Consider the following 22707-nt stretch of genomic DNA (forward strand, 5'->3'; position numbering starts at 1 on the left):
CCTTCGCGAGAAGGAAAGACTCGGTGTGCCATCGCCGCTGCTGACGCTGCCGCTGCAAAGAGACAAAGGTCTGCCGCCATGATGGCGCGGGAGGACATTATTCTCGTTTGAGGGTTAAGGACGAGCGAATAATGCACGAACGGACTACCTCGCCAGGGCAAAGGACGATGAATGGAATGCGGGAAATCGCGTTACCGCTCGGGATTTCCATTGTGTTGCGAAAGACGACCGCAACGACTCGCTCGTTTACCAGAAATTTCTTCTCGCGAAAAATAGACATAACAAGGCTAGTGTAAGCTGAATACTTCTCTTGCGAAAATTCACAAGCATCTATCAAGAGGATATAGACAATCAAATCAAATTAAAGATTCTTAAATGTAAAAAATGATCATTATTATTATATTAATATATTAAGATCAAATAATTTCTTGGTATTAAAAAAAATATTTATTTTCTGAAATTATTATTTTTGCAAGGAATTGTCAACTGTATAAAAATAATTCGAAATTACTGATGTTTCATCTGTCATGAGATCTCTTATTTTAATAATAGAAAATAAATTCACTTCATTTTTTGCTTTTTTGTCGGATAATGTTATTGCTAATACATCTTCATTATATTCACGGCGGATGGCACTAATTTCTTCGCACGGCGAGTTCGCAGCGTCGCGCGAACAATAGCAGAACAGTAACAGATAGTTCTCGTCAGACGCCGAACGGAGCCTAGTGCTTTTGTCGCAACTAAAGAGGTACAGAATGTAGCGGAATGGTAAGGGACAGGATCGACAACAAGAGCAACGGACTAGGGTAGAAACTACGACGTAATGGGGTGAAGCTGCACGTAGATCTACCAACAACTTGGGTTGAAGTCGGCTTAATTAACAGCTCGTGTCACAGCGAATGTTGGAAGTACATAGGTATCCAGAATAACGGTCACGTGTGTTCAGCACAGTACATGCGCACGTGTTCGCACGAATTTGGAGATTACACTGGTCTGTTTTGTCATAGACTCTCAACCAAAAATACAAATGTCCTCGATAACCAGATTGTAAGACTATTTCGCAGCGATATCACGGAAAAATTGTGAGATGAAAAAAAAATCTGACTAAACAAATTCTGATGAAAGTACATCAGTCAACGCAAGAATGAGGAAAAAGTTTAATGAGATAATTTTATTATAATCCCACGCGTGTACGCGCTTTTAGATTCTCGCGCATCATTCGTTTCATGTGTTTCAGAAAAAAAAGGTCCATTCGCTCATTAAAATTATCGCAAAAGTTTGCTATAAATTTCTGTAATGTGTATACCCATGGTCTGGTCTGATTAATTAATGATTTAATGTGCAGTTGACGAAGCAAAAAATCGATCGATCCGCGAGTTCATCAGCGATTCCATCATCCTCATGAACCATTGCTTTTACATTTACACGAGTGCAGATTAAATAATTGCAACAACAATAGCTCCCTCGATAAATATATGTGGCCGAAATACAAATTAAATTCTCATACGAAACTTAACAAGACTTCGGTTTTATTAAATCGATGTAAACGCGTCCGCATTTGCCGCAAATTATTTTCCGCATTAAAACGCTGCAAGCAGGACGATTAATAATCGCATGCATTATTCCTCTCCATCCCGCAGATTTTCAAACTTTCAATATCATCATATTCGCAATCTGCCGTGTCGTTATACAAGGTATAAAATGCTCGACGCGTTGCGTTTGAATTATTAATTAGCACGCACCAGTGCGGCGTCCAGTGTAAAGATGATGGCATCTATGAGAGAGAGGCCGGGGCTGGGCTGTGCCACGCAACGGGGGCTCTAAATGGAAATCGTTGATGCATCGCAAACGATCATAAGGGTGCATTAAAAAACTTTATCTCGCGTCGCGCGGCATTAATCGACTGTCTCGCGCATAATGCCGTGCGCGATAATTGGCGCATAAATTATGGCGGTACAGAGCCCGCCGTGACGAGGAAAATTCCACGGGCGTCCTGTAATGAATAACGATCAATTTCCGGCGAGACAGCCGAGCGTCACGTCGGACGCTGCTGCAAAAGCCACTCGCTCTCTCTGTCTTCTCTCTCCCTCTCTATCTCCTTCCTTTCCTACCCCCTCTCTCTCTCTCTCTCTCTCGCTCTTTCTCTCTCGAGTAGGGACCACCCTCTTTGGATCGCGGCGATATCCGAGAGCCATAATCGAGCCGAGGCGGACGGGCTTAATTCGTCGCTAACTCGATACATCGACAAGGCTTGTCAACAAGTCAGGCGGACCGTCATTTAATTACGTAACAAGGCACACCGGGGCGAGGGATCCGGGCATACGCAGGAGAAAAAGAAGAGACGACGAGAGTACAGGTCAAAGGGGACGAAAGAGGAAGTGGCAGAGATGAAGGAGAACGAGTAGCGAAGGTGAAAGAGCAAGAAGCACGTGCGACAGGGAGAGACGCTAAATGGAAGGGGGGTACGATCGAAAGAGTATGACGTATGATACTTTACTAGAGAGGAAAACGGGGACGAAGGAGATAGAAGCGAAGGATCAGTCGCAAAGACAGCGGATCTGTGGAAGGAGGGGCTTTCGTTCCTCAAACAGCACGACGCGTATTCTCATCACGAATCTAAAGATGGCTGTATAATTCTCATCTCGCTGAGATTAAATATATCAGGTAAATAAGATTTCAGAATCGGGGGCAACATATCTGTCGCTAAACTTGCAACGAGAATACGAGAATCTACGAGCTCAAGAAGCAAAGTAGTTTTCCTCCAGTCAAAAGCTTGGAAGTGCATACAGACCGCGCGCGCTGTAGACGACGGAGAGGAAAGCGGATCAATCAGCGAAGGTGGCGGATTCTGAAAGGGTTAGCTCCTAAATACCACTACGAGGCACGCCTAAATCGGTTGAGCGTACAGACGACGGAACGGGGGAATGTGGGTATCGCGTTCGTGTGTTACATCACGGGGCGTCGCCGTGTTTGCTCTGCCTGCTCGAGGCTCGCGCCGTCTGAATATTCAACAGCCTTTCCACACACGGCACACGGCCACGGCGCCCGTGCTTGCACGCGCGCGAGCGTGTACCGCGTGTATAAACAGCGCCGACAACCGCCTGGCACTTTAGCGCCGAGACCGTTGGGTCTTAATGTGGGTCACAAGGGGATTGGGCTCGGAAGAAGGAAATTGAACCGCGCTCTGAAATCAAGGCAGCTAGCGCTGCCATTTCACGCTGTCATCACGTAGAAATAAATTGCAGTCACGTCAGTTCAAAATCGGCCGATTAAGGTTTATTTCCACTTTACACGTATGCACAGAAACGTGCGCGATATGTGCGCGGAAATTCCATTCTGTAGATATATCATGAGATATATATATATATATATACGTCAACGAAATCGTTTTTCATTCTCTCAATCTGAATTGATAATGAAAGAGGAGAACGCGGAAAAAGCAAGAGTGTTATATTTCTTCCATTTCGGTATTGAATTAATTCCGTATGCACTCGAGTGCGCGAATCAAAAGGGGCTAAATCACAATTCGTAAATAAAAGTGGAGCGTTATGACGGTAATAATAAACTTTCAGGTGCTCCGCGTCTAGTGTCGGAGCCTGCATTTAATTTGCTGCGCTTCGAGTTAGGGGAGAAGGGGCGGGAGGGAGGGAGAGAAATAGCTACGTCATAAAAAAAAATTTGTCTAAAAGCACAAATGTATGCGGGTCGTGATAAAACGGACTCGAAGGACCGTCGTAAAAATGCCGCGTGCGTGCGAAAACTCGTCCGGATTGCACGTCACAGATGCGAGCGCATCCCCGCACGCTTTCCGCAACAAGCGCGCCGGCGCGGGGCGGAAAGTGGGTCAGCATCGTTAGCGTTCGATGGCGCCATTTCGACTCGTTCCAGCCGCGGGCGAAAGGGACGGAAAGGGGCAGACACACAGGGGTAGAATGGGGCGGGTTAGCACGAATTTTGCGGCCTCGCGCTACGGTTTTCGAGCACACCCCCATGGTCATCGATCGTGGTCGTCTAACTCGATCGGTCGCTAACGAACCGTCGCCTCGTTCTTCCCCACGAAAATGCTCTTTGTCGCTGCGTGCTCTCGAAAGGAAACTAACTGTTAAAATGGAGCGCAGCAAGGAAAAAAAATGTCGGAGAGCCGTTAAACAAAACATGACATGGTCGCGTGTACACACAGCGAAATCGGATAAACGAAAACGGGAAGTAGACCATAAAAAAAGTAGTAATAAAACTTGGAGGCACGAATAATTAAAAAACGGCGCAATTATCAGTTTGAACCGCGGACCCCAACTTTCAAATCGTGCGTGCAGTTGATCACTTTTATTTCAGCGAACTTTAAATCAATCGACAGAGACAATTATCTAATGTCAGTTTGCGTACAGGCGCGGTACGTTTTCGTTATTCCCGCGAGTGATTTCGGATTTAATTAAAATATACTGGTAAAAAAGATGCGCTCGTCAAGAACGTAGCTGCATTATACGTACACGTAATTTAAACAAGCTACGCACACGTATACAGGGGAATATTTAAAAATAATGTTCCCGGCAGTACATAATTAAGGCTATCTGAGCAATTTTATTAAGGTAAAATGAGGATGCGCACTACACATAATAATTATTGATAATGGAGCGCAATTTTTTTCTACCAAGATAGCTCATTTAGGATTAAAAATTGCAAATAGCTTTAAAACTCTGCATAATTGTTAAACAAATTTTATTATGCAAAAACATCCTGTCTAAAGGAGCACAACAATTGCTATGAAACGCGCTTGATATTATCACGATAGTTGAATATTCTGATTGATAGTAATTGCATAAATATTCTTGATGTGTATATGAGCAATCGTACTATCGTACTGCGGAAGAGCCAATTTTAATGAAATTCGAATGACAATTTACTCCCCTCATCTGTTACAGATCACATAACACAAGTGCCAATATCATTCCATCAAAATTATTAATGTTCCTGCATAACTACGTTTAGAGTACTACAAATAGCATTAATTAAAAATTAAATAAATGAAAAAAAAAAAAATAAAATTCAAACAGGCGAAATTGTGAAGAATTTTATTTTAATGACAGAATTTTAATAAATTAATTTAAAAAAATGATGAATGAATTTTTTAATTAACTAAAAAACCATTTTTAATAAATTACGAAAGGTACGTTAAGTTATCTGTAAGTTGGAAAAAATTTCCTCATCGATTAATTCAATCAGCTCGACTTCGTCACGATACTTCCAGTCGAGAATTCAACGCGCGAATTTCATTCCTCCTCATCTTGTCGCTCCTTCGTCCTTACTCACCTGACACTGCTGTGGTCCCTGCCTGTTCGGCGAGCAGGCCTTCAGTCTCGATTTCTTCACTCCCAGCTTCCCGGGATCACCGCCACCGGCCCTCGACTCCTCGCTGCTACCTGAAATCAGAGATATAGAACCCGTTAAACTGCTGTAACGCCTCGACGTTCGACGAATCGAGAGACAAATCGATGTTGCTCGACTAATCGCGAATTGCACGACGAGCAAGAGTCGTTTTCTACGACGCTAAACCGTCCTAAACGTCTCTGTCTCTCCTCTCGATCGTCGAGGACTGACAACTTTTTGCAGCGACGACGCCCAAGACGTTCCGCTCGTCCCATAACGTTTCTTCCGCGCCCCCGACATCGCCTCCTGTTTTCCTCCACATAGCCATGAGAGACGCGAGGTAACGTCTACAAGACTTCGACGTATGGAAGATTGATTGCCTATCGTGTTCTTTTTGCGCGCGACCTGGGATATACTTAATGGTCGATTGGTCTGGTCGTCAACATCGATCGAGCACTGACTGTGTTGTGGAAGGAAGGATCTCGAGGTGGCTTCTCGCCAAGAATCACGTGGGCTTCTTTAACGAGAAGCTCCTCTGTTCTGTTAAGTAGTTCTATTTTGGAGTATCAGACAACATACAGACTCTTAAAAAGTATATCGAAATCAATAATATCGTAATACATGATTTACCATAAATAAAAAATAACAAATTATTTTCTCCGTCAAAAATACTTATAATGGGAGAATATTAATAGAAATGTTAAGAAATTAATAAAAAATTGAACAAAACGTGTAAATTTTATACATAAAAGAGTTCATAAGTGATAGTTTGAAAATTTGTGATGGTTAGAATATCCAATCGACAGAAATCGCTATGTAATCGTTGCAGCAAGAATCATAAATATATCATTTAATAAATCGTACAGTACAAAAACTTGACTCGGAAACAAAAAAAATGTAAAATAAGGAAAAGAGATTATCTCTCAATTAGTCGACCATTTGTTATTATTAGTTACTTTAGTCAACCTAGGTCGATTTAACTATTAATCAACGCACGATCGGAAAGTGTTCCCGACTGGCTCCCGGTTACAGAGTACAGCATCCATCTGCAATTTACCTTTGCAACGGCGGGGATGCTTGTACGTCTCCACGGGTCGTCGTTACCGACGTGCAACATCTGCGATCATCGTTCTCCGTGCCGTGCCTCGCTTCCTTGCGAGGCAGCTAATTAATTATTGTTTCAGAGCTGCTGCTGCCGCAGCGGAACTGGAAACTCCCGTTGCACTATTTGCACAGCGCGCGGACTGGAGGAAAGATGAGGCTCGCTTAGTACGAAATTATGACTCATACAGCGCGCGAGAGATGAAGGTCGACAAGCGATTTTTCCCAGCGTAATTTTCGTACGTCGTGGGAAATCAAGCGGGAGTGCATCTAAATAGTCTCTTTCTCACGAGCAAATGATTACATCGCGCTATATTTCACGTCGAAATAATTACGCGAAAGAATACGCGCGGCGATCAGTTAAGGCGCATGCATAAATCATAAAATTCTATACCCTCCGTTGTGCCTTCGGAAACAGAAATAGCGCATCTCTTTCTGAAAATAAGTCTCTCTCTCTCCGCCTTCTTTTGAAGGAAGGGAAGATAGAGAAATATCTTTAGAGAAATATCTATAAAAATATCAAAGTTACTCTAAACCGTATTTATACTCCTTGCAATATCATACCGATTATTGAACTCTCGCGAATAAACAGAATTTATCCATCTCACCGATAAAACGGAGCTCTCCCGTTGGAAACCAGAGAGTCTATGTACACGGGGACTCTTTACGCGGATGTTTCTCGCTCGCGAGTTTTGCAGCATCGCATCGTACTTCGAAAATCAGCAGGCTGCGAGTAAACAAGTCTCTTTTCATCAGCTTCGACGGACGCGGATGTATTTACCGGAAACTCATATAATCGTCAAACATCGAAGGCGCACGTTTGCACGGCGAACTTTGATAATTTTGTCTTCGAACTCAGCGAGAAGGTGCGACGTCATGCTACACAGCGACGTCGTCGTCTCGCTTGACCGTGCTTGCCATTAGTGGATCTTACAGCCTCAGTCCGTCTCTCTCTCTCTCTCTCTCTCTCTCTCTCTCTCTCTCTCTCTCTCTCTCTCTCTCTCTCTCTCTCTCTCTCTCTCTCTCTCTCTCTCTCTCTCTCTCTCTCTCTCTCCGTCTCTCTCTCTCTCTCTCTCTCTCTCTCTCTCTCTCTCTCTCTCTCTCTCTCTCTCTCGTTTAACACAGCCGCAATTTAATAAATCAACAAGCCTGTCTTCGATGGGCCGGCAATACACCCGGCCGCGTTTGATAAACGGCGCCGCTTCTCTCACGGGTGAATAATTCGCCGATCCCGATACTCATCCGAATTCGGCCGCGATGCGAAATTTCGGGCTTCACGACCGCGATTACATTCGATAAATTCTTCATCGATTTCGCGGAGATCGCGGAACGAGCGGACGAGTGATCCGCCGAATAAAGCGAGTGGAAGTTTGTTATCAGCAAAATCGCCCGTGCCCGTAGATAGCATCGCTCTAAATCATTGTAGCCGGGCCAGTCCGCGCTTTCTCTTTTATGTGGATTTTCTGCAACGTGGACTGCAACCACAATGCGATCAATCAAATCCGTCAGAAAATCGTGACTCACGCTCAACCGAGAATTGGCGTTCCATCAGAGCGGCGCGTTCACAATGGTATCAAAAGATTAGATTGAAATGGTAATATGACGCGTGTTATACGGCTGCAAAAAGAGTCTCGCGTAATGGAAAAAAAAAAAAAAAAGAGGGAAAAAGAACTTGTGCAAAATATATGTTTTCATTACAAAACGATACGTTCCGATGTATATCAATTCCTTTTTTTTTTTTCTCGGTCGCTAATCGTCGTCGCCGGTTACGAATTCCCAACTGTTATTCAATTACGGTGCCGTATGTACAACAGTTAGCCCGACGTATGCACGCTCATTGTGAACGCAAGGTGTGAGCCGCAACCTGGGATCCCGCAGCTAGGGATGCGTTTGTAATTCCATTTACCACATAAGTGGATGGCGCAACGTGCAGATGGCATGCTTAATAAAGTGTACTTAACCGAGTCGAGGCTGAACCGCGTCTCGACCCGGCCTCGATTGCATTCGCGTTTCGTATCTCCCTCCCCCCATCCACCCCCCCTCCCTCCTCAGACTGGTATTCGAACCTCCGAATGTCTCAGAAGGCGGAGTGCGTCTCACCACGACAACTGTTCATAATTGCATTGCCAATTGTAACAGACGCGTATATATGCGCATGTCGAACGTTTCTTGCAAAACATAATTATGTTATACGAAATAAGAATAAATACTCGTCTTTCTTTTTTCTTCTTATCCAACATTAATTTATTATTTATAATTTGGCGACTATTGATAATCAACAAAAATTTTAGATATTCTTAGCGATCGTACAAAACAATATCTATTTGTTATACTTCAAAGCAAATAGACGCATATAATTTATCAAAGACAGAAAATAATTATTAATGGAAAATATTTTCTTATTTAAAGATTAATTTTAAAACGGCAGTTTGCAGTTTTTAGAAAATAAAATTAGTTAGAGAGAATTATAGATCGCCTTCGCGCCGATTGAGTATGAAAGCTAATAATCGCACTTCGACTTTCCAACGTTCTTGACTCGCCAATAATAACACATCTGCATAAATAACGAGAACGCTTCGCAGCTGCGATTCGTCCAATTATGATCGCATCCTCAAGCAATCATCAACAACATTGCACGCCACTGGAAGACAAACGTGGCCATGACTGCAAATAATTCCACGGTCGATCATACTAGAAATACTAGCAAACTTGCACGTGCACTCGGCATTCTTGGCGTTCTGTCGATGATCATAAGATCACTGTGCTTCCGAGTTCTTGCCAAATTGGCAAGAGACACAGTTTGTCGTTCATAAATTCGATAAGTTATTTGGCAAAAAGAAATAGTACTTAGATTACAAGAAACTCCATTGTCTCGTTTTCATTTTTGGAGCCGCGATAATTAAAAGATAAAAGAATATTTTTCTCTTTATATAAGTATCCTTTTTACTTTTCAATATTTTAACCGCAAATATCTAAATAAGTTGACATATGTAAAGACAAGCTTCATATAACTGATAATATATATATAACTGATAAAATATTCTCGAAATCATACAACTTACATGAAGATAAGAAAATGTTTACAAAGATATTTCTTAAATATATATATATAATAAATTTGCGACATTATAATACGTTTTAATATCCTGCTTATTTTCATGCCTAAACAACTTTGTACGATATAAATATCAATTAGTGAACTGAAGATGAGACCTCAAAGCCGTGGAAATCTCACGGATGTGCCATTACTTCAAGAAATGGCGTATCTGCAAATGCGATTACGACCGAAAGCTCTCGTACACGCCCAAATGATACTCCCTTCTCGAAATCCCGCGGCTTAGAAAGTGGGAACGGGTCTGCTCGGCGAACGTGCATAATTGCACGTTCGGCGTTGATCACATCGGGGACACGTTCCGTATACAAACGCGCGGTGTCTAATAAGACAAAGCAGATCGTATGCATAAACCCCCGAGCAATTTTCCCCGACATGATGAAAAATTTACTCTCAAGCGCTCGATATGAAGACCGTGCGTCATTTCATGACGCAAATTGGATGACAGTCAAATGATTCATCGTTGAAATTATAAATAGTATCGTACATCTATTGTATCTATAAATTACGTATATATTGCAATAGACCAATCTACCATTGTTAAAATTATGTAGAATATTTGACATATGTACAATGATTCTGGGATGTGTACGCTTATTCTGCAATTATATCTGCAAGCTTTACGATAGATATACTAATTAAAGTCTAATGAAAGTTTTATACAATATTATTCAGAGTATCTATTCAAAAATTTAAAATAAAAATTTTTTAATTTTCGAGGGAATTTATTAAAAATTCTAGGTAAAATGAAAGAATTTTTAAATGTATCTTACAAATAAATATATATTTATCGTGTAAAGTTTTTAATATTTTTCCAAAAATTTATAAATTATAAATTAAGATAAAGAATCACTCGAGTTTCAATAATTAAATTTGAGAAATTTCGAATATATTTATATATATATATAAGGGTTCTAAAAAATAAATATTTTATATTGCATAAAATGTTCAAAAGCTACAACCAAAAAATTATATAATACCTAACCACTACAATATTTAACTTTTATAAAGCTATTAAAATAAACATTTGTTTTAATGAAACAAAATTGCATCTAATACGAAATCGTCTTCAACGCTGAATATTGGATTAATGTCAGTGATAAAATCAGTGTGCTTTGATATTTCGAGTGGATGGATTCACTGTTATCGTTAACAATTCAATCGATAAACTCTCCATTGTAATAAAAAGATAAAAGATTAGAAAAAGCAACTTCAAAAAAACCTCTGATTTTCAATAACATTTCTTGAAAATTCTTTACTTTTTCTCTACTTCTTTTTCAAGGCATAATTCCCTAAAAATTCCGAAGGTTCCTTCAAATTTCAAATTTCTATTTCCAGGTTTCTCCAAGTAATAAGACTCTGTTATCATCTCTGATAATTGCCAGAAGAGATATTCTCAATAATTTTTCTCACAAATTTTATATCTTCTCCATGCAGCACCATTATATGTCATACCTGAGCATGGCGATCGAGCGTAGATAACGGGAAGCTACACCGTATTACGCACGATCCATATTCTACGACACGCGTGGCTTCCCGGTGGTCGGGTGGATCTATCGGGATTTATGTTCGTCCAACAATAGAGCCGCCGGAAAGAGGACTCGCGCCGACGCGGCGTTTCGAGAGACGGGATAGAACGAATACAGCGCGTCCAGGAGAGTCGCACGCGATAAGGACACGATGGAGATGACGAGCGGCGCTGCGGAGAACAGATAATCTCGGCCGCAGTAATTACCAGGCGCTGATAATGCCTTGATTGGTAACGGGCATTAGAGGATAAGACCTAATTATGCCGCGCTATTGTTAAATCTGATTGTCTGATGGACAACGGCCTTCTCCGAACGTGGCATCGCGAACTTTGCAGCTAAAATCAATATGTGCGCATATATCCGACGAAGAATTCGAAATGTTACAATAAAATCTAAAACTAATACAATATGATTTTATGTCAAAGTATATAATTCGCATTTTTTTTTTTTTTTTTTTTTTTTTTTTTTTTTTTTTTTTTAAGAGAAAGTCTAATTTTAATTTTTATAGATCGTGGCTATTTTGAAGCTCGTGTTATTGGATGATCGCGAATCATGTCGCGAATCATCTACCGCGCTTACAAAATTTGAGGCAAAACGCAAATTACTGGACACTAAACGGCTCGGTCGTTAGCGTGTGATGTATATAAATCTTATTTGCGACAGTTACAGAAGGGTACATTAATGCACGAATGAACAAATGGCACACATTCGAAACTGCATTCGGGGCTGCCAATAACCCTCGCCGGCTGACGTTCTACGGTTAATTACCATCGAGCCACGCGAACGCGAACTTCAAAGCTCCCCGCGTCACGGTTGATTCGGCGACCGAGTGTTTCCGGTCGTGGACGATGGCCGCGCGCAATGGGATTCGACTAATGAGTAATTGTATTTCGCTGCGCGCGGCCATTTTCCGCGCTTTTACCGTATTAACGAGTTTTTACGAGATTACTGCATGGACGTGGACGCAGTTTCGCCGGCCAGTGCGTCACTACACAGCCTTGATAACTACGCGAATCAGGGGTTTGGTCTCTGGTATACGGGCTCTCCCCGTGCCCAACGGGAATTAAATTCCGCATTAGAGAGTTTTCGCGATAACCGAGCGCTGCGGTTACCAAGCGTAAGTACCCTCGAAAATTTCCGTATCTCGCACAGCATCCAAAACGTTGTACCATAAAAATTCTGCGAGGTACATTTCAATTTACAATTTCGAAACTCTAGAATCTGATACCTAAAGTGAGTCTCGAGTTAAAAGCATCATAACGCAGCACGGAATTATAGCTCGAAACAAACGTAAAATAAATACTAGAGATACTCGACGTTGCGTCTGCGCGTTTATTTTCGCGATGATAGCTATTTTATCAATAAACAAGATACGAAATATTATCAGTTTATAAATATTATCGTATAACGCGAGTACTCCGCGCGATGTCTATTTCCCCATGCGAATTGCGCGATCGTAACGCTTTTATCGTCGTCCGTAGGTATGTATACGTTTGCGCGCACGACCGAAAAAAATGAACGCCGCCTCGGCGAGAAAAAGAAATGTCCGAACGCACAAACCGCGATTCGCGAGCTCGATGGTCGCGGATGGTCACGAGGGAGAAAAAGAGGAAGGAAGCGGTGAGTCGAGTAGCCGCGAGCCTCGGAAATGGAAATTAAAAAATTGCGAATGCCGTCCCGGGTCGGGCCGGGGCGCGCGAGAAATTATGGACGATTTTACGCACGGGCGCGCATAAAATGTCGTATGCGCTTTTATGCAGGCTGATGCTGTAAAAGTCCGCAGTTAAGCTTAACGGTCGCGCGCAATGAAAACGATGCGTAAACCGGAAAGGGAGAAACACGAACCCGCGGGCCCTCATCTCCCTTGCAACCCCGCCGGTTCCCGAGTCCCTTGACCCATATAGTCGCGCGGGCGTGCGCTCTATATTCATTTCAGAAAAGTAGTTCATCGCGGAAATCATAAACTATACCGTCGCGTATAAAAGCGTAACCGTCCGTCTCCACGTAATCCTCCACGGCCTGAGAGTTTTATAGTTTAAGATACGACCGCGTGCGCCCGCCTATCCTCGAGCACACCTTAAGTGTTCTTCCCGCTTTTAATCCCATCGTCGAGATTTAACCGGGTGTAAGGATAACGTCCCTTCGCGTGAGAAGATGCATGATCTCGCGCGCGTTTCTTCTATCTCCCATCTGTATTTCTTTTTAATTCATTCGTATGTTTATCATTAACTTAAGACGCGCGTTAATCAAACAATGAATTTCTCATTCGTCTTACAGAAGCCACCATTCATTTCATTTACATTTACATTTACATTGTTAATAATTTACACTTAACAGAACCATCGTGCGACAATTCATAACTGTGCCATAAATGCAATTACTTAAAATTAATATGGATATGAATAAAAAGTAGCAATTATTATTATCCTCTTGTTCTTATTTATATTTAAAAATATCTGAGAAAAACGTGACACTCTAAATAGCGACAGACAGTGAAAAAAGCGGAAGAATCTTTCGGGAGAAACGATATTCATCACGATGACGATGCAAGCCGGTGCGAGCACTTCTACGCCATTTACTTTCGCTGCTATCAGTCGCGATGCATTTATGCAGTCGCACGCAGGCAAGGACGTAAAGATATCCTGGTAACCGTGACGGTATGCGTCGGCACATGCATGCAATGAGAGTGAAGTGCAAGCATGCGTTCGTTTAAAGTGGGCCATTAGAACGCATCGCCGATGCTCTCTGCTCGCGTGCCGCATTCACGCATTTTCAGAAACGCGTGTTTATATGTGAGCCTATCGAGACGGGCGATATGAGATTTTCTCGATAGAAAAAAAAAAAATCTCGAAAAAGCTTCCGAATGAGAGTTCTTACTTTTCCATCGTTGCGCACGCCGTGCGAGGTTGAAAGATAATTATGTAAGTAACGCGCTTTTTAAATACATTTACCCGTTTCATGCGAAACTGGAATACGATGTAAAATATGCATACATTTAATATCTAGTTTAAGTTTGCGTGTTTCAATTTCGTGTGCAGTGATGCAAAATTGACGGGCGAACATTGTTGATGTAGTTTGACACACGCGCAAGAGAAGCTAATATACCAGAAACATTTCCATCAACCGCAGCGACGTATTAAATCCACTGAAATCCTCGTTTAATATTCACAGGTCACATGTGCTCCGGCGCTAATTTTCCCGGCCGAAGTCATAGCTTATTTTTTTTTTTTTTTTTTTTTTATCATCGCCATAACAAACCGCGGGATTGGAATTGCTTATAATTTTACGCGTGACGCACTGGAGCGCTCTATTATCTCGCGTCGAATACTTTCGAAGACACTCGATGTACACCGGCGGGAGATGATACACCCATCGTATAACGCGAGTACTCAGGATAATGCTGCATAAACGCGTGCGCTCGATTGCGTGCGGTCGCATACAACCAGGAAGTGCACCGCGTCAGCATAAATTTTACGACCGAGCGGCCGAGCCTGGAAAATTGCTTGGACCGCGGTGAGCGAAGCCCGATTCTCGAAGGAGAACTAAGTTACATCACTCCGGTACCGGCATTCATTTCTTTGATGCCTGATCGGAGTTATCGGAACATCTGTTCCCTCGATGTTATAACTTAATGGAAATCTCGTTTTCAGTTATTTGACAAAAATTAATTCATTCATTTTTGTCGCATTATAAATCAGGATATTTCAAAATTAATTCCGGATTAATATCTAATTTTAGTTAAACTTGATATCTCTGATTAAAAATTAAAGGCTGACCGTTAAATTATGGATGCGTTCAATTTTTGATGTAACCAATATATCAAATGCGTATATTTCGATATTTTCCATTAATATATTTCACCGACAGAAGATTGTAGGATAACGGTGTGATGGTACTCGAAGCTGTTCGCTTCTTGCTACGTCGTTAAATCGTCGTTAGGAAGATAAACGTGCGAACGAAAAAGCGAATTGCACGTCCATCTCGCGTTCACCATCGGGAAATCAACATCCGATCGATCGTCATTGCAGTGTTGTGTTCGCAATGCACGCTATTGTTTCGGCTTTTCCTGGGTGTTGTCTGCACGGGAATCGTTAGTAGTCCGTAATCGATTCATGTCGCGTGTTTGAACTTTTTCGGTGTGAATGAACCGGGAATGACTCGGCTCGAAAACGAAAATTCGTGTTCCGGATAAAGTAGTGTTCCGAGACGAGACTGGGACAGTTAACACTTTGCAGGATTACGACGATGGTTTATGACTTTTCTATCAACATAAAAAAATCTCTCTTAACCTCTCTTAACAAATTCAAAATAGAATTCATTGTAATACTTTTAATAAATAAATTTCAGAGACAAAGCACGCAGATCTATTATATGCTTGTCGGAACGATTATACATACAGCAGAGTTAAGAAAGCATTGAAATTTGATCTGATGTGGATAAGAGATGATATCGAGTTCCAGCCAAGGAAGATTTCCGCGAGATCAAGAGTTTCGAATAGTATCGACGACAAGATGTCCCTCTGAGAACTCTCTCTGAGACTGACAACGTGGGCGACAAATTGTCTAACCCGCTCAAGTTTGCGAACGAGCTCGGAGATGCGAAAGAGACAACGGGAGAGTAATAGAGAGAACAGAGAGAGAGAGAGAGAGAGAGAGAGAGAGAGAGAGAGAGAGAGAGAGAGAGAGAGAAATCCAACTTCGGTCGATCGATACTACAACGACTGCAAGCTGTAAACAGGGGCGGGAATCGTTAAATATTGAAATCCAAACGAGGCGTAACGCGATATCGGACCAGTGCGCTAGTACGTCACTCATATCGATTAGCGGTTTTCCATTTTTAATGAAGAATTCGTTACACGTCGTGTCGTATGGCTCGTACCCTCTTTCTCTTTTTCTCTCTCTCTCTCTCTCTCTCTCTCTCTCTTTCCCGCTGACTGCTTCCATTTCGTTAATTCTCGCGAGCATGGTCGAACGATATCCCGGGTGTTATTTAACTCGCTCTTCTTCTCGCGAGAGAAGCGTTTCCAGCTTTCCGCGCACCGCATCGCATCGCGTCGGTCGGAATTGTCCGGAAATGTGTGCCCGACTGCCGCTTTTAATTACCGCGCTGCGTATATCGAGTTTCAAGCGCGCGCGCGCGCGCGGCGCAGGTCAAATTTTGCGCGATTGTCGGAGAAGCCTTTTAAACGCTTGTCAATTAGCGCGGGATCACATTCATCGAAATAATATAGCAAATTATAAACTTTTCGGAATATACGCGTGTGAAGAGTGTGACGTCCTGGCCTGGCGAGGCGCGCACGATGAATATGCACAATCGATGATCTTTAATCGTCGTATCGACGCTCCGTCACGATTTTCACTTCGACATCGCGCTCGCGTCACGTTTCACGTCCGGCAAACGCACGCGGCGCATGACTGTTCCGGCATGGTTGAAAGGTGGATAATGGCCGGGGATCAACGCCGCCGACGTGATCGACGTATCCGAATAATTGACATCCGCGATTATCAGTCCAATCGATGCCAGCCGAAAGTGTCGCGCCGCTTCCTGAACAAAGACACTTGTCCGACTCCTCATTAGCCATAATCACTCCTAACGAGAATCGATACCGAGCAACAGGAGCGAGGAAATGTCTCGTTTCGTCTGCCTCGGTGACTTCCGAGTGTTTCTGGGCTCTTCTTTAATTGTGCACAGTTTCGAGAAAGATGAAACTTTCGGAGTGTTCCTGATTCGCCATCTCGCACAGATCGTCCACACGCGAATAAATAGCCTTTTTACGAAACGAAACGAATCGACTGCGATTGTTGTTCCTCCTAAATCCATATTCATTACTTTTTAAATGAGTAACATAAATCACACTGCGCAATAAATGTTAAAAAGAAAAGTCTAAAAGCAACAGGAGAAGAGACTAAAAAGTAGACAAAGTTATAAGTAGATAAGGCTCAATCGCGCAAAAACGGAGGATATACGAAGATTGAATAGAATGATAAAAGCGAGATAGAGAGAGCACATGTGATGCGAGTCCAGTCTAGACAAGGAAGAACGAAAGCGAATCGCACGAAAAAAAAAAAGGAACAGATAAATATAAAACAAAAAACGTCGGGGTGCCGTCGCGATAACGCCGGTCAATAATGGGCGCAAAGCACCACCCGCCGTTAAAATCGCTTGAACTAACTTCTCCACCTACCCTTTCGTTAGATTTATCGTCCAGGGCTTAAAAAAGAAGCGGGAGGAGAAACCTGGGATACGAGGAGACGGACGAAGATATATTCGCTTGACGATCCTCCACATGGAGGGTGTCTGCGCAACGAAATGGAATGAGCGAGAGAGAGAGAGAGAGAGAGAGAGAGAGAGAGAGAGAGAGAGCCGAAATTACAAGGACTTTGTGCGGAGCGAGCAGTCCAATTTATAATATTTATCGCTGGTGACCGATAATGGAATTTTGCCGGCGCGATTCTGCGCGACTCACCACGCCGATACTAAATCATGAATCGTACGCCACCCCCCCCCCCCTACGGCAAAATTGTAATATTCGTCGTAAACGCGCGCACCCGTCCTCTCGTGAAGGACGAATTTTTTCCGGCCACGGATATTATCGTAGATACGTGTAAACAAGTAATATCCCGCGATATCACCGAGCTCGATATAGATTGCCATAGATATCCTTTTAAACGCAAATTCCGTGGACGTCAAATCGATATTTTCTCGTCGAAAATTTCAATAAAACATGTGACGTCACTATCGATTATCGACACGTAACTTTGAAATTTTTCAATATACATTTCTATGTGGTACAAATTAAAATCGCGCGTAAATAAGATTTCGTAACGGTTACGCCTTTAGCGAGAAAATTTTTAAATTGACATCCGTAACGAGTAGGTATGTACGTCTATATACGAGCTTATGCTTGCGCATGTAATGCGTTTCTATTACAAATCCCGATCGACGCTGCAATACGATCTGCATATGTATTTGCGATGTCCGTTCTCGGCGCCGCGCCGTCGATAAATCGTGCTGCAAACTGCGCGGAAGGGCGTTCGATTTGCTAATTAACCCTCTTCAATTTTGTCCCAAATATTGACCCGAGTTTCGCGCTATTGTTGGCTCGGCTAGAAACTACGAAAATCGGAAACTACGGCACCGGTATTGGCGCACGCACGCGCGCAGTTGCGAATTCAACCCGAATAATTAATCCATTTTCATCACTTACGAAAATTGTTTGCTTGCACGAGTTGTTTACACGTCAAAATTAAGTTTGTTTGCCCAAATAGCTGCTAATAATGACCACGCGGAGGACAAACACCTGTCACACGATTATGCAATCTCTGTATCCCACGCTCGCAAGAAATGTTTATGCACTGTCGCCTTCCGCATTTCGAAATTCGATTTCAAAACTGAAATCGTCCATTTGAAATTTTCCATCTCGCTCGCAATATTAAAAATCACGTCAAAGACACGGAATAGCGTAATTATTCTTTTATTTTAAATAATAAAAAATTAAGGAAGTTTAAAAGAAAAGAGGATAGGACGTTCTGCGCGGAAGAAATAAACTTAAAATTGCCGTAATAGCGTATTCTTGAATCCCGACAAAAGTAGAGTAATATTGCTACAGTAGTACATTGAATCAAGTTTCGTTGTTCATCACAATTTCTCAGGACAAAAGAGAACAAAACACAAAGTGCAAGACAGTGCAAAGAGACGATTCCGACGATCGCTGCGTCGCGCTATACGTTTAGGATAACCGAGTCCATGGCACTATTACCTCCCGGCTGCTTTCGGAATTTGCTTCGCGAGAGGGATTGTTTAAGATTCTCTTAGGAACGCACACGTGGCTGTATCGTGTGTAATCGAATGCGGCGTACGACACAGGTATAGACACCCGGTAGAATGCAAGCAGCCAAGGCGAATTTCTCGATAACCCAAGTTATTAACTCATAAAGGCCAGGTTAAGGTAGGTAGGGCTAGGGGATGAAGCATCCCTCGCTATTATCGCGAATTTACATGCCCGGGTGGTAAAGACGAAGGAGACGAGGGCACGAGATGCCCGGATCCTTTCCTTCTTCCCTCATCCCTCGTCGTCCTACGGAGGATCTACCCTCGATCCCTCGTGCCTTCCCTCTGCTCGGATTCTCATCGGCAATAAAAGCTTGCGCTATAACGCATAATGGTTTAATTAAGAAGTTGTCGCACCAACATTCCCGGGATACTGCGAACGGGAGACGGCGGCACCTCGGGCCCCAAGTCGATTTCCGTTCGATACGTTTCCCCGTTCCAAAATAGAATCGCAATGTCTGCGTAGCTAATTAAAACCAGTACTAGTATCGACGCTTATCTGTATTCTCCATTAAAAGTAGATTTAAAGTAGTAGTCCTGACCTATATTGCCTTCATATCAATGTAGTATATGTATAATGCAAATATTACTTTACGCGTTTTTAATAAAAAAAATACATTAAAAAAATAAATCACGCGATAATTTAATATGTATAAAATAAATTTATACTGATATCAATATTAATAATGGTTATATTTTCTGTTAAAAATATATCTTTAGATAATAAATAAAAAAATTATTTTATATAGTTCGTGATTATTTGTAATTATAACACGATAATTAACTAAAAATTTCATGTTATTATGATTGCTCGAAATGCGAATTAAATTGACCTTTAATAAATATCATTTTAATAAATATCGTTTATGAATTATTGCGCCGCTTTTTATCATTTATGAAAAATTATATACGATTTCATATACGGACCATTTCATTCTTCCGTGCAGCCGATACAGGAGAATAGAGGCAGAGGAGGGACACTGAAAGGTGAGGGACGAAGTCCGCCGAGATGTGAAATGGGTTTAATTAATCTCTGCCTAATTGTGTCAGACGCGCGGCGACGACGGCGGTGGCGCTGAGATTCCCAGGAACGTATTAATTTATGCCGCCGAATTATGCAGCCCTCACAGGTGAACGCTTCTGCCTTCCAGGACTTCTCATAACTCAGTCGTGAGAGTAGTCTTGTTGAAAGGGGCTAATCATGAAATCTCAGAATAGTCTCGAATCTACATCGTCCATTTGTGTTAACCTCTTTGATAAAATTTTTTAAGAAATTTTAAAACTTACTAAATTCTCAAGTTATTAAAATTTCATTTGGAAAAAAATCGATTTTGATGTTCGAGATATTTTTGTAGCTAAAGTATAACTTTTTGTGTACGATCCATAAAAAAATTAACAATATATGTCGTATGTTATAAATCGATCGCATAAAATTACATGGGACTACTTTATACTCTTTCCTATATATTTGGCTTTATTCGTTTCTGTTGGACTTTAATCAAGCAACCAGTACCATCCGCGCGTGATTGAATGGATTAACTCCCGATCCGGGCGATGCTGATATGAAATTACAGTGAACAAAGCGGTGTAAAGAGCAGATTAATCAAGAACAAGCGATTTATAACGAGACATCACGTCTCTTAATATTTCTATCAATGGACCTGTTAGCAGACGTTCGACATTTCCGTTGAATTACTCCGGATCAAACTGAACGAATTCTCTGAGCGAATCGCCATTAAAATGTGATTATCAAGCTCCGCGATTCTGGCTTTCCGCCTCGGATAGTCAAAGCCGCGGTTTCCAGATACGAGATATGAATATCCGTTTCAATGAATACGTAAGAATGCTCCGCGAAGCTCGTTGATTCGATCGCGTTACTCACAGAGCGGTTTTATTATTGAACATCCCAGAATCTTCTCTGATAAAAGAACCGGGCCCGAATATCCTTTTCTCATATTGCCTCGTATAATTTAGAATCTCGTGCGCGCCGCGAATACGTATATATCGTAGCCGCGGCGCAGTTTCCCGATTAAGTAACACGCATCATCGCACAAACTTATTTCACGCGACGCAGCGTCGTAAAAAAATTTTTTACGTTCGCCATAAGGCGATCCTCGCGGGTTTCACGATGCTGGTAAAGAAACGCAACCTGATCGTAGATGCGAGAAACATTGAAGCCGTGCTTTCGTTAAGGAGACAGAGGAGATATTCGCTCGTAAGAAAAGAGAGAAAGAGAGAGAGAGAGAGAGAGAGAGAGAGAGAGAGAGAGAGAGATACAGAGAGGGAGAGAAGAACCGCGAGCGCATTTTGCGTCGATTCGCCGGTGCCTTGCGCGTTACTCGTAAACTCTGGGGCCCTTATCAAGGGACCGGTGTGCAGGCGGAAGATAGTAAGCAACACGTCAAAGAGAATAAGGGATCGATACTCGATGGCCCCCTTTGTCGGAGGATTAGCCCGCGGCTTTCCACACGGATGAGAGGGAGGGAAAAGGAGAGAGAGAGAGATCTCCCTCGCTTACAAGAGAAACGAAGACGAGACACGAGAGCTTGCACAACCCACACGGGGAGATCCTTACATCGTTCAATTCAAATATAATCGATATGCTCGTGAAGCCATGAAATAACTCGCTACAGCCATTTCCTGACGATGAAACGAGATGCGCGGAACGTCAAAAAACAAAACCCCGTATTATAAGCCGGATAAGTCAGTTACATTATATTTTTCCGAGAAGAATAAAATTGCTCATTCCAAATTACGTGACGTGTAGCACAAATTTTTCGATGCGATCCGCAATATGTCTGGCGGTAAAAAAAAAAAAAAAGATACATCCCAGTTAAAAATGGGAAATAATATTTTCAGCGTGGAACGAACAAAAGCGCCACAAGTAATTCTAATAATCGCTTATACGAATAATAATAATATACGAATGAGATAGTATTTTATGTTACATCGCCTGGCTTCGGCCCCGCTGTAATTATTTTAATTGAGTATTACTCATGGAATGATATACAACTGTTAATGCATCAAAGCGAAGAATTAATTCGAGTAATTAAGCCGATACACGCGCGACATAATTAAATATTCATAAATAGAATCAGGGGCAACATGCGCATATTGCGCGCGATACCTAAATCAATTATCGTAAAAACACTTTTATGCAATTGGTTTTAGGCAATTGATTTTTATTGTTCATTCATCGTATGACAGAATGCAAAATGCATCTGTTTTCGTTCGTTCGTTTAATCGATCACAATTACAATCATAATCGATCATAATCCCTCAGATATATCTATTTGTGCTACGTTTCATCTTCTTGTCACTTCGCTGAAAAAAACTATTTTATTAGCTTTTGAGTTCCAGGACGGATTCCACGCTCGCACGTGGGATATATCGTTCGTAATCGTAACTCTAAAAAGTTCTTTTCCAAAGAGGAAAAGCCGCACGGTAGACTTCGCCGACGTAATAACTCGCGGAGAAGTAAGTAAACAGCGGATTCGACGAGAACGGGCAAGCCCGGATATAATTCCCGGAGATGGAGATCCGTATGATACGCTTATTGACCTCGGGTAAGAGATTCGTCCGGCTAACGCGTGGATATACATGGCGTCCACGTCGACCCGCTCCTACCTTCTCCATTCCGCGAGGATTGTGTTTTATAGATGGATCACGGAGATTTACGCTCGTCCAGGCGGACAGGATTCAGTTTTTACGTCCGCGTCTTGTTTCCGGCGTATGCTTCCAGCAAATCGATTTCTCTTCTTATTATTCTGA

The 22707-nt window shown here is 42.2% G+C and overlaps 1 protein-coding gene across 9 annotated transcripts in view; it reads right to left on the minus strand.

The window, feature by feature from the left end:
• LOC105423600 (uncharacterized) overlaps nucleotides 1-22707 on the minus strand; it is a 383169-nt gene that overhangs the window by 100884 nt on the left and 259578 nt on the right. For 7 of the 9 annotated variants that reach the window (XM_089080981.1, XM_089080983.1, XM_089080979.1 and 4 more), the window contains one exon: nucleotides 5308-5417. In XM_089080981.1, coding sequence (XP_088937107.1) covers nucleotides 5308-5417 — 110 coding nt within the window. The remainder of the gene's footprint in view (nucleotides 1-5307; nucleotides 5418-22707) is intronic. The other 2 variants (XM_089080980.1, XM_089080976.1) reach the window with 1 other exon arrangement.

This window comes from Pogonomyrmex barbatus, unplaced genomic scaffold, assembly GCF_055798465.1.
Source record: "Pogonomyrmex barbatus isolate J1 unplaced genomic scaffold, ASM5579846v1 scaffold4, whole genome shotgun sequence".
In the NCBI taxonomy this organism is placed as follows: domain Eukaryota; kingdom Metazoa; phylum Arthropoda; class Insecta; order Hymenoptera; family Formicidae; genus Pogonomyrmex; species Pogonomyrmex barbatus.